General features: G+C 59.5%; 1 protein-coding gene across 3 annotated transcripts in view; it reads right to left on the reverse strand.

Moving 5' to 3' along the window:
• Positions 1-12,864, reverse strand: part of CRAMP1 (cramped chromatin regulator homolog 1) — a 57,518-nt gene that overhangs the window by 27,134 nt on the left and 17,520 nt on the right. For 2 of the 3 annotated variants that reach the window (XM_058711183.1, XM_058711182.1), the window contains 3 exons: positions 11,922-12,075; positions 7,358-7,441; positions 4,475-4,523 (listed from right to left, as the gene is read on the reverse strand). In XM_058711183.1, coding sequence (XP_058567166.1) covers positions 4,475-4,523; positions 7,358-7,441; positions 11,922-12,075 — 287 coding nt within the window. Of the gene's footprint in view, positions 1-1,804; positions 2,924-4,474; positions 4,524-7,357; positions 7,442-11,921; positions 12,076-12,864 lie in introns of those variants that run through there. The other variant, XM_058711184.1, reaches the window with a different exon arrangement.

Here is a 12,864-nt window from a genome sequence, read left to right on the forward strand (position 1 = left end):
GTCTTGCTTCTTAGACACAGGCGAGTTTGGTGTGCGACACTCGTCTGTCCAAGCAAACAAAGCAGCTGGCAGCACCTGGCGTCGATGTACTTCTCTGCCTGGGATCTGCCGGGGGGAGGGGCGCCCGGGGAACCCCGACGGACCGGTAAAGGGCCTGACAGGTGAACACCCGCAGCGCTGGATGGAGTGCCGTGCTGACCAGTCATACGCGAAAGGCGCGTCACATCCAGACTTCACGGAATCCCAGGGCTAGGGAGGGGCGTCCCAGTTCGCAGCTGAGGGACGAGCAAGAGCCCGTTACCGAGGGCACGGAGGGAGCGTCCCAGATGGGGCAGCAGGAGGAAACGGCAGTCAGAAACCCGAATCCCAGTGAGGCGTGCCGCCTGCCACCCACAGCTGCGTTCTGGCGACTCTCCCGAGCACCACCCCACCCCCAGCCACAGCCGCGATGATGGGGCCAGGAGGAAGGAGGAAGAAGGAAGAAGGAAGAAGGAAGCAGGAGCCAGGGTACCACGCCCTGTGCTGAACCTGCCGCAGCCCAGGGCCTCACGAGCTCTGCGCCAGAGCTGGCTCCTACCCGTCCCGGAGGGAGACCAGCACCGGGGGGGTCTCCCTCACCCCACAGCCCTCCAGGGGCTCCTAGACGGTCCTACCACCAGGCAGTGACAGCACCCATGCACGATGAGGCCCAGTCAAGGCTGAAGCCACAGATGTTACGTTTTCGCTGCCAGAAACACAGACGAGTACGTTTTATAAACATAGCTCCACAGAGCAAATGTGATTATAGCAATTTAAAGCTAATAAAAAAGAACACCTTTCCCCAACATGGAACTTTTCTCTCCTAAATAGACAAAGACACTATTGTTAAAGACTCAAATAACAAAAGACACGTGTCAAGTCAAGAACGGGGACGCCCCACTGTGTGGGTGGCCCAGCTGGTTAAATGTCCAACTTTGGCTCAGGTCATGATCTCACAGCTCCTGACTTCAAGCCCCAGGATGGGCTCTGTGCTGACAGCTCAGAGCCTGGAGCCTGTTACGGATTCTGTGTCTCCCTCTCTCTGCGCCCCTCCTATGCTCACGCTCTCTCTCTCAAAAACAAACCCTGAGGGGCGCCTGGGTGGCTCAGTCGGTTAAGCGTTCGACTTTGGCTCAGGTCATGATCTCGCGGTCCGTGGGTTCGAGCCCCGTGTCGGGCTCTGTGCTGACGGCTCAGAGACTGGAGCCTGTTTCAGATTCTATGTCTCCCTCTTTCTCTGACCCTCCCCTGTTCATGCTCTCTCTCTCTCTCTGTCTCAAAAATAAATAAATGTTAAAAAAAACAACAACAAAAAAACACCTTGAAAAGAAAAAAAAGAACGGGGGTACAAAGAGAACTCCAGTGTGAGGTGGGAGCCCCGCATCAAGCCACCTCACTGTGGCCACGCAGCCACGCACATACCCCGCCTCACTTACAGAAAAAGAACAGAGGCCCCTATGTCCCACCCAGGAACTGGTCTTCTCTGTGACGCCCCTTTGCTAGCGAGAGCCAATCTGAGATGTTACAAGCGTGGCTTGCCCATTGATCTGACCGCTCTCTAGAAGTGGGGTGGGGTCAGAGGGCATACGCACCGAGCTCCCACTGTTTGCAAACACCCACTGTGGACGGCCGAAGCTAACGCCTCTCCACTCACGCCTACCACTGTGACTGGCTGTCTGCCTTCCTTCTTCTCCTGAGCAGAGGGGGGTGGTACAAGGCATCTAGGGAGGCGGGCGTTAAACATGGACCCCCCTTCTGGATCTGGGAGGGGTCATCACGCACTCACAGGGCTGTGCAGGAAGGAGGCTCCGAGGGCATCCCTGCAGCGGTCCCCTGGCAGCACGGCTCAGGGAGGGAAGTTGCAGCCGGGGGACTCCGGCTGCAGCCCCACACCTGCGGATTCAGAGAGTTCACGCTGGAAGGCAGACACCCTCGCACGCCCTCAACGTGACCTGCTGCTGTCAGCCTTGACCATGTTCTCCGGGTGAGGTCGTGTCCCATCTGGCTCCTTCCCGCCTCCCCGCGCACAGCCCATACCTGAGGGGGAAGGAGCCGCGCTCCCCTCCCAGCAGGCGGAGGTTCTACACAAATTACGTGGAACCTTGCAAGGGAAGTTCATCCCTTGTCCCCCACAGAGTCACCCAATCACCGATGGCATTGGTCCAGACGCATGCGTGTTTAATATTTACGGGTCATAACCCAACTGTAAACATTCATACCAAACAGGAATCCTTGCTTGTCCAGAATAATCCTGACCATCATGTTACCTCTGGGCTTTACTGTGATGGTTCCTCACTGAGACCGAGGGCGCCCGGTGCCGTGTCTGAGGTTACCCGGACCTTCGGACCCCCAGCTCAGGGCCTGGGGCTCTCCAATCTCTGGCAGCCCCTAAAACTGATCCTCTGGACACTTTCAAACTTATCAAAACACGCCTTCCTCACATCAGATCAACCATGAGGCATCAGGCCCGCGTGCCTTTCCAGAAGTCCAGGAGCCCACCCTCTCCCTGTGCGGGCCCTCCCAACAAGACCAAGACAGAGCCCAAGACAGAGCCAAACGAACTGGCTTTGCCATCAAGCTGGCCACACACGCCCTGAGCAGAAAGAACCAGGAAGAGTCTCAGCCAACGACTCGGGTGACTCAGGTACAAGGTCGAGTGAGAGCTCCCCCAAAATCGCATCCGGGGAGAGCACTCCGCCTCAGGGCAGCTCTCGCCCGCTGGGCAGATGGTAGCGTCAGAAACCACCTCGACCAAGGACTTCGCCTGCCGTCCAAGGCTCCTTGGGTGCACACAAGCCGTTCAAAGAGGCCACAAACTCAAAAACTGTAGCAGGCAGCTGGGGGGGGGGGAGGGGAGCCAAATGACCCACAAGGCCACAGCTGGTGGCCTCCAGGAGGCTCCCTCTGCCCAAAGACGAATTTTTAAGGCGACCCGCACTCCCCGGCACGGGGGGGTGGGGGGGGGCAGGGGGTGAATTGGGGCTCGCCGGAGCAGCGGTGATACGTACAGCCCAGTTACCATCGGGCCTGTTCACAGAAATAAGCCCCCGGAACTGAACAGGGGCATCTGTAAGGGAAGACGCCAGGCTGGAGCCAGAGCAGAAGTCACACGGCTGGCCCCACTGGCCCCACCCATCGGGGGCTCACACCTGAGGGACGGGCCTGCAGACCACCCGACAACACCATCAGGGAGGAAAGGGACCTGGGTTCGGGAAGGCCGTGACTGCAGAGGTGGCAGGGCCGACCAGCCCTCCACCAGCAGGGGGCTGGGGACGGCAGGTGAGTCTAGCTGAGACGAGGAGCAGGGATCTGGGGAGAGTACACGAGCTCGGGGCGGGGGGACAGACACGGCAGCCGGCGACGGGGGCCAGGCCGAGGGAGAAATGCATGCACACAGAAGCTGCAGACCGCCGAACAGGGGTGGTCAGGGCACCGGCTGGAGCAGCTATGAGAGGCCGAGGGGCCACACTGCCTCCACCTGACTGGGGAAGAAAGCAAGCGGTGGCCAGGGGAGACCTGAGAGTGTGGGGTCGGGGCCTTTCCCAGAAAGAACTCCCAGAGACTTCCAGCTGGGGCCCAGGAGACGTCTAGGACATGACGGGATTTATAAATCGAGGCACAGAATTGGGGACACGTTAGATTTGGAATCCCTCACCCACAAACGGGGACAGAGGCCCCGGGAGCACTAACACGGCCCACGGAGAGCACGCAGGGGCACAGAGCTCAGTACGCCCTTGGGATGGTCCCAGGAGGAGCGAAGGAGGAGAGAAGACCGGGCAGTTACAGGGCTGGAGAGCCGCGAGTCAGACACTTGGCTGGGGGCTGGGATCACCTAGCAAGGCTGACAGTGCAGGAGGGCTCCAACACCGGAGTCGGGGCCAGGGGGCAAAGCACACGGTGCCACTGGGACGACGGGAGATGGGGCACGTGGCAGGGGCCTAGTGCCACCTCCATGGCAGGAACGGCCTCTGCAGTTGGGCTAAGCAAACAGGAGAACCCCAAGCTCCCGGACGCCGTGAGGGTGAGGGCAGAACGCAGCAGCATCAGACCTGGCTTCGCCTCGTGGGGCACAGAGCCCCGGCAGGTGCGGGAAGGGGCAGCACAGGAAAGGGACCGGGAGGGCGACAGGAAAGTGGGAGAGGGCTTGCTCTGGTGAGAGGAGAAGGCACTCCCCAACACGAGGTGGGAAAGGGAACGTGAGGCGGGGAGGGCCGCGTGGACGCTGCCACCCCCGTGGGGGACCCGTGGGAAGAACGAGACAGGGAGCAGCCCAGGCCAAGTCTCCCTGCTCTCCCCGGGCTCTGAGAGGCTATCAGCTTGAACCCTGGGGAGGTCAGCACTTCAGGGACCTCGGTGAGCAAAGGGAAGAAAACCCCACGCATCGTCAGCTCTGCATCTCAGGGAAGGGCGCACGCATCCACACAACAGCAATGCTCTCCGAGATGGGCCTACTCACCCTGCCTGGATGAGCTCGTTCAGCTTCGTGGCATTCTTGTCGTCCATACCTAAATGCAAAACAAATAAACGTGAGCATGGAGTAGTTCGGAGCAAACTGAGTAAACGGTCCCAGGTTGTTATCTTCAAGTAGAAAGCAAACACCCCAGTTCCTTTACAGAACATTCAGAGATTTCCAGAACACAACCCCTCCGGCAGCCGTGGCTCCTCCGGCAAATCCGGTGCTGAAGGGGCCATCCGCACCTGCACGGCCCTCCTTCCCTCGGGACTTTCTCAGGGGAAGCAAGCGCTGCCTGCCTCCTGCCCAGACCCCCGGCACGCTGCACCTCTCCTCATCCCTAGCCTCCGAGCTCAGAGACTCGCTTCTCAGGGCACCCGGCAGGCACACTTCTCCCTCTGGGCACGGTATCGTCGGTCGTGGATGCCTAGGTGCCCGGGGTGGACGAATGACAAACCGAGACCCTGTGCGTTCACTAGAGCAGACGCCACGTTCCTCTGCCCTCCCAGGGTTACTGCTGTCCTCAACAGAAGACACAGGGACAGAGAGCACACGGAGGTGGTGGGGGTTTGAGGGTCATTGCAAAATTCCTTGGACTCTTCCGTACGTTTTGGGGAAACGAAATTAACAGGCCATAAACACACATCCAGGTGGAAAACCAAGACAAGAACAAAATCCTTAGAGCGGCCAGAGAAAAGTGGCGCATCCCCTCCAGAGGCGCGAGGACACAACGGTCAGCAGCCTCTCACCAGAAACAGTGCAGGCCAGAGACGGGGGAATAACAGCTTCAAAGTGAAGACAGGGAAAACTATCAAACCAGAGCTCCACATCCGGCAAAAACACCTTTCGAGAACGAACACAACCTAAGGGCTCCTGGGTGGCTCAGTCGGTTAAGCGTCCGTCTCCTGATTTCGGCTCAGGTCATGATCTCACGGTTCATGGGCTCGAGCCCCACGCTGGGCTGTGAGCTGACAGTGTGGAGCCTGCTTGGGATTCTCGCTTGCTCTCTCCCTCGCTCTCACTCTCAAAAATAAATGTTAAAAAAAGGTTAAGAAAAAGAACAATAAAACAACATAAAGCTTTACAGATGACTCACCACTGAAAGAATTCACAGCCACACACAACAACCGCGTGGCAAGAAAGACCAACGCGAGCCCTGCAGACCGAAGGGAAATGGTGCAGAGGGAGCAGCCGCTGGGAAAGAGGCGCGGCAGGGGGGAAGCAGGTGCGCAGCCAAGCAGCCGCCCTGCAAAGAAAAGCTGCCCAGACACACGGTGTCTCCCCGGCCCCCCAACACCAGCCCCTATCGCAGAAGAGCCCCCGTGTGAGACTCAGTCCTGGGGGCAAGAAAACCTGTCACTTAATGGCCCAGGAGCCTACGGTCACTCGTTTTCATCCAACTGGAGCGTCCTGAGCCCCAGGGACAACGCCCAGGACAGGAGCTGCCACGATGCTAGACACGAGCAGTGCATGTCCGAATCCCAGGAACACAGCAGGGACACCACGTCCGCTGCTTCAGGATTCGTGAGTCTGGAGACCTCAGGGAGAAACAGGCGTGTCCACCGCTGGCATGCCCTGAGCACGCTTCGTGCACAGCCCGGAAGCGGCTCCCAACGAGCAGTCACGAGAGGCTGTGGCCTGGGGGTGCCCTGCACCAGGCAGTACCCCGAAGCCTGTCCTTCCCTGCAGACTCACAAAACGACACAACAGTGTCCCCGCAAATGGACCCGTCGGGGGAGTGTTGTGGGGGGTGGGGCGCTCAGGCAGGGCCTCATGGGGTGCGTGTGCGAGAGAATGTGCAAGTATGACGTGCAACTGGGCTGGGAGGAACCGACGAGGCACCACCGGCAGGACTGGGTCAGCTGAGCTGCGGGGCGGCAGGAAGAGGTGCTGAGGTCCAAGCGCAGGGGATCCTGCGATAGCCAGGGAGGGTGACGGTAAGCCGCCTAAAGTTAGGGAGCAAGGCGCTGACAGATCAAGGCCAGAGTCACGCAAAGTCAGACTGGCTGAGACACGGGCACGGCAGGGACAAAGAAGGGGCCCCGCACACCACCCACCAGAGGACACGGGCAGGGAGCCAGGCTGGCCTATGCGGAGCAATCCATAAACGCCCGTCCCCCCCTCCTCTGCTGCTTCCACGCCCCTGCCCCGCTGCCCCCTCTGAGCGGCCCCCTCGCACGGTCTCATGGGGCCTCGGGAGCAGCCTTGTGGGTGAGCGCTCTTCCCCCGTGCGACGGTGGCCAGGGGCACCTGCAGAGACCAGCGCGCCCCTCTCCTCGGAGGTCACACGGGGGGGCAAGGTCGGCCACGAGCTGCTCGGCGCCCCAGGAAGGCCAGAGCAGCCGACGTCTATCGGAAATCTGGGTGCAAGGAGACGAGCAGCGAGACATCCGCGGAGGGACCTGGACCCTCCCAAGTACCAGTGTCTCGGGAGACCAAACGTGAGGCTGTTCTCGTCTACGGGCCCAAGGGGTGCCACAGGCTCAAGCGGGACCACGTCCCCAACTGGCGCCCGGACAGGTGCGTTGGGTTTTCCGGGAAAACTGAACGCGGACGGGTACTAGGGAAGACGGCAGCACGTCGAGTGGTGACAGGAAGGCGGGCACGCATGACAACATGCCTGGGTCTAGGACGCCTGAGCGAGAGGGCGCACACGTGTGGGGAGGGGTGCACGGACGTGGCCAATGTCAACGACACGCCGGCCTGAGGGAAAGTGAGGGTCTGTGGGGCCGTGGTGCTAGCCAGCGCACCACACGTAAGACGTTTTCAAGAGTCAAGTCGGGGAAAGGAGAAGAGCTGTGGCAGTAAAGACCCAACGGCGACGGTACGGCAGGCCCCGTGAGGAGCAGCCACACGTGCGGGGACCCCCTGGAGCCCCATACTCACAGCCCCCAACCTTCTTCCGCAGCTCGCCATAGCAGATCAGACCATACAGCTCCTGGGACGACTTCTTCAGCCCACGGGAGAACACTGAAAGACGAAGGACGGACAGCGTTAGGGGGGGAAGACACACACGCCTGGGTCAGCCAGCTCGTGGCACGGGAGGGGTGTGCGGGACGCTGACTCCGGGGACACGGAGTGGCGAGCCCACAGGAACACAGGGCTGCTTTTCAAATCTGCAAAGTGAGAAGTTAAACAAGAAACCTGGGGAGGGGCTAGAAGATGAGTGATGTCCAGGCAACGCGATGGCCCCCAGGAGGAGAAACCGGGAGGGGGGTGTGGCCAGCTTCAGGGAAGCGGGGGGGGGGGGGGGGGGGGGGGGGGGGCGTGATCACTCAATCTGTCACGTATCTCTCTGCGCACACACAGAATCCTCCCGAGCTCCGTGTGAGGCTGGCAGTCCCAGGACTGGGGAGGTGGGGTGTCGGACCATCTCTGACCGCTGACCAGCCCGCCCCGGGCCCCTGGGCCACACGGAAGAGGAGCCACGGCCCCTACGATTACAAGTATTGACACCCAACTCCTCAGCAACAGACCCCCTTCATGGGGAAGCAATGCATCCGGGTCAGACGCCACACATCCCCGCCCGCACCCTAGGTCCTGGCCTCTGGTGTGAGCAGAAGGCTTCCAGAAGCTCCTGAAATGACTCAAGACAGACTCGGGACAGAATGTGTCCCTTTCACACACCTCTCTTTCCTGCTGAGCTGTTGCCTGGAGCCGTCCTGGACCCAGACAGCATGCAGGGACGGCAACGCAGAAGGAGGGCAGGCCCTAGGTCCCTGGCACCTGCCTGGACCGCCTATGCGCTAAGGTCTGAGATGCGAGAGAACCCTTCCATACTACCCAAGTTCCACGGCAGCTGCAAGCAAACTTGGATACAAGTTATCGGCCCAGCCCCAACAGTCTGGTGGCTCTTATGTCGCCTCACAGAGCCGTGACCGGTGCACCTGAGCCTCCACTGTCCTCACGACTGCTCTCTCTGCCTTTCCAAAGTCGCAACGTTCACCCACGTGTAATTAAACCACCAGGCAAGGAAAACTATGATATATCAACAGCTAGAAAATAAGACCTCGAATAAACGATCTAAAACAAAAGCTCCAAACCTCGCACAGGCTGCGAGGAGCCGGGGACTGCTAACACCACCGGTCAACTGCTCCTCAAGGTTCTCCTGACAAAGACACAAGGTCTCATTGGATTCCCACAGGAGATCGCTACTAAGGATGCTTTAGGGTCCGCTGGGCAGAGGACGAACAAGCACGGGTCGTACCGACAACAGAACGGTGACAGCCATAGAAGGGAACGAGGCTCTAACGCCCACAGTGACGTGAGAGGTCACACGCAGAAGGCCACACGCTGTTTGGTACCGTCTGTGTGAAGCGTCCAGAGCAGCGAATCTACGGCTGCAGCAGCTGAGGACTGGTGGGCGGCTGGGCAGCGCCGAGCCCTGAACTAATGCCCGTGCGCCACGAAGGGGCGGCCGGCTGCCACCAACATGCACCAACGTGCTCGCTGGGATCGGCCAGAAACCCAGGCGGAGCCGCCAGCTCAACGGAAAGAAGGCTCTTCTCGTGGGCCACTATTCTGAGACGCCAAGAAGCACACAGGTCAGGTAAAGGACAGCGGGGACGTGGGCCACACCGTACAGAAGGCTGGGTCTGAGCCCGCAGGGCCTGCTGTGGAACCGACATGAGGTGCAGGGGTGGGACCCGAGAGCAGCGGCTCGTCCACCCCTCGGCCCAGTCGGGGAAAGAACCGAAGAGGAGTCGCACCTGCCGGGACCAGGGGGTTTCAGGAGGCCATCCAGGAGGAGGAGGAGGTGACAAAAACACAGAAGATCGACCCTAAGTGCCTCTCAAATCCAACCAAGAAAAAACCCCTGTGCGTGATACTGCATCTGCCCTGGGGACCCGAGTGTCCCCAAAACAGTGGCCACTCTGCCCACAGTGTGGTCGGCATGAAAGACAGTGTGCCCGCCAGTGGTCCCGGAGTCACCTCCTCCCTCTTGCCCCGCAGCTTTCTCACGTGAAGAGAGCTTTCCGGGACCAGCCCCCGGGGCAGAGCCCCCTCTCGTGGATGACTGACAATCTTCCGTGACTGGTCACGTGGACACCGAAAGCAAATGGACAAAACAGTATTGGCAAGAGGGCTGCTGACTCTGACCGGGTGGTCCCCATCCACGGAACGGGCAGGCCGCTAGAAGGTGCTGGACCCACCCATCGCTCTGTGATCTGCTCCGCCCCGAGGCGCCAGCGGAAGGCGCTCCAGCAGTGAGAAACGACGGCGCTTGCTGGCCGGACAGCAGCTCAGCATGGCCACCCCCTGGGCACAATCGGGCACCGCACACGGGGCCTTGGTGGGAAGGCAGACGTGCCGCGAGGGGGACGAGACGCTCAAGATGAGACGCAGCTCGTTTCACCTGTCGTGTGAATTTACCCAAAGAAAGGATTTCCGGAGGAGACTGCCGTGTGGACAGGGACGCCGCATTACTTAAAAACACGAGGGGCGCCTGGGTGGCGCAGTCGGTTGGGCGTCCGACTTCAGCCAGGTCACGATCTCGCGGTCAGTGAGTTCGAGCCCCGCGTCAGGCTCTGGGCCGATGGCTCGGAGCCTGGAGCCTGTTTCCGATTCTGTGTCTCCCTCTCTCTCTGCCCCTCCCCCGTTCATGCTCTGTCTCTCTCTGTCCCAAAAATGAATAAAAAACGTTGAAAAAATTTAAAAAAAAAAAAAAAAAAAAAAAAAACCACGAGAAGCGAGGTGCCGGTCTGAAAGGAAACATTTGCGGTAACGCCGACTCACGGAAACAAGGCTGGACAGAAAGCACACGGAGAAATCCCACAGTGGCGGGAGAAGGTGGCCTGCAAGCCGACGCACAAAGGAGGGAGGGTGAGCCACTGTGCTGAGAACACGGCGGGGGCGTCTGGGGAGAGGGCGCTGGCTCGGCCGCGGGGCTCGGCTCTCCCGCTTACAGTCGGGAAAGGATCTCCGTGTCCGAACCCGGGTTTTCTCATGTGCCCTCGGGGTGGCGTGATCAGCGCCACAGGGGGCAGGGAAGGATCCAGGCCCGGCAGACGCGGCCCCACTGTGGATCTGGCGACGTGAGGGGCAGACTAGGAAGGGCAGGACCAGACGGGGAGAAGAGCGATGCTCTAGAACAGGACCAAAGGTGACCAGGCGGTGGGGACAGACCCCAGAAGCTCTGAGGTATGACCAGCAGGACTCTGACTGACGGGTGACAGATGTCCACAAAGATTCAAAGGGAAGAAACTTCAAGGGACGGTGTCAGGTGATAACCGTGACCATCTGGAGCTTAGGCGCCCCCTCCCCAAGGGCTCCCAGACGGGCCAGTGGCAGTGAGAAAGGATTCCTCTAGGATAGCGGTCGCCAAATGCAGGCCAAATGCAGCCCATGGCCTCTTTTCGTGAAGGAAGTATTTGGGGAACACGGCAATACACACGTGCGTACATCTGGTCTACAAATGAGCTAAGGGAGCAGAACGTGGCAGTTTTGTTAAAGACGGTAAACCCCGAAGCCCCAAATATTTACCATCCGGCCCTTGACACAAAGGCACACCCCTTGAATCGTGCTCTCTGGGCCTTTCTAAGGTCAGAGGAGGAACCCCAGGTGCCAGGGGGGGCCAGGGAAGAGGGGCGGATGGGTCACCCTGGGTGGTGCTGGCTCCCGCGTGACTAAAATACACCCCAAAGTGCCGAGGGAACGGCCCACAGGCAGGGCCCAGGCGGCAACACGGGAGTCCCCAAGGGCTGACACAAAGGGCTCACGGCAAAGGCTCAAAGTGGGGATGACCACCGCCATCTAGGTCGTCCTACGTGAGGATTCGTATTGTTTACACAGAAGGGTCAGAAATGAACGGAGTCGGTAGAAGCAAACGTCTGGAAGGACAGAGCTACGAGAGCGGCTGTGGAAACGAAGACCAGTGTCGAGAAAGGTGGAATCAGTGATCAAGTGCTGGCGTGACCCGTGAGGACAGAGGGGTGGTCAGAATGGCTGCTCCGAGAGGGACGTCAGACCCGCACTGGAGGATGACCCGGGTGGGTGAACTGAAGACAGGGCTACTACCCAAGCCTGGCTTCAAACCCAGAGGTGAGACTCGGGAGAGCTGGCCCTCCACCCTGGCCCTGCCCAACCCCCACCCCGAGGAGCCACCATCGGGGAGAGAAGGGTGGGCGTTGGCTGTGTGTGTGCGTGGTGGTGGGGAGGGGGGGGTCTGATTCTGGCCTGCGCACCTGTGGCCGCCTCTCCTCATCCACTGTGGTGACCTCCCCTCCCAGTGGGGGACACAGGCCCAGAGCACGAGGAATGCATTCAGCTAAACGGCCGGCGGTCACCAGAGGTACCAGCAGCCGGAGCACCGTGAGGCACCGGAGCCCTGGCAGCAGGGCCGGGTGAGAACCACGCCGCAGTGTGTCTGATGGGTTTGCTGGAAACCAGCTCCGACCGGGAGCCGGCCGCGCCTCCCACCTGCCCAGGAGCCAAGCCTCGGCACACTCACCGTTATCGAAGTCAATGTACTTGGTGATCTTGTGCCACGTGCGGTAGTAGAAATGGCGGACCTGCTCTTTGTTCTTCACCATGCTCGCGGGCTTCCCTTTCTTCTTGTATTTGAGGGCGATGTTGTTCTGGATGGCTTCAAAGTCCTTCCCGTGCTGGAAAACCAAGTGCACGTTAAAGGCACAGAGCTTACAACAAGGCAGGCTTCCGTACCGCACAGACGCTTCCCGGGAAAGGAGAAAGCCGAACGGACCGTGCAGCGGTCAAGCACGTGTCCTTCACGGCATCAGCTTCAACCTCGCCTCTCCAGAACCTCAGGGGTTTTTTTGTTTTGTTTTTCGTTTTTCTGAAACCCCAAAGACGTGCGTGAAGACTGAGGTTTTAAGTGGAATAATGGATAAGGCAGCAATAGAAACTCAAGGATAAAACTGTCATAGCACGGGAGACCAAAGAGTAGGACCCCAGAGCAGGAGGACACAATGCTCATGGCTCAGATGAAAAGGTTAATGCCCAGAGTCCCCTAGAGACCATGAGAGAAGACAGCACCATGAAGACAATTGTGCGAACACAGAACAGAAAGACGAAGGAGCTCAGAGTGTTGTATACCTGACCTCTTAAAACAATACAACCATCCAGAAACATCCTCACTGCTCTAGTCAAACAAAATGCATCCTATACTCAAATACGGGCCGCAAATATGAACACTCAGAGAACCACAGAATATGCTCTGAATACATCTACGAGCCATCCTTCCTTCAACATCTTCGTGCAAAAGCTGAGAATTTCTGAGAATTTCAGATTGGAACTGATGCTCCAGAGAACACCGTCACCACCAGCACTGTTCCAGAGCTGCAGATGCCATCGAAGCTGAGGCAGTGAGGAGTCCTGGGGAGAGCCCAGAGATGACAGCATGCCAGCAGCACTGTGCACCCCCGGCACCCATA

Source organism: Neofelis nebulosa, chromosome 18 (genome assembly GCF_028018385.1).
Source record: "Neofelis nebulosa isolate mNeoNeb1 chromosome 18, mNeoNeb1.pri, whole genome shotgun sequence".
NCBI classification, from domain to species: domain Eukaryota; kingdom Metazoa; phylum Chordata; class Mammalia; order Carnivora; family Felidae; genus Neofelis; species Neofelis nebulosa.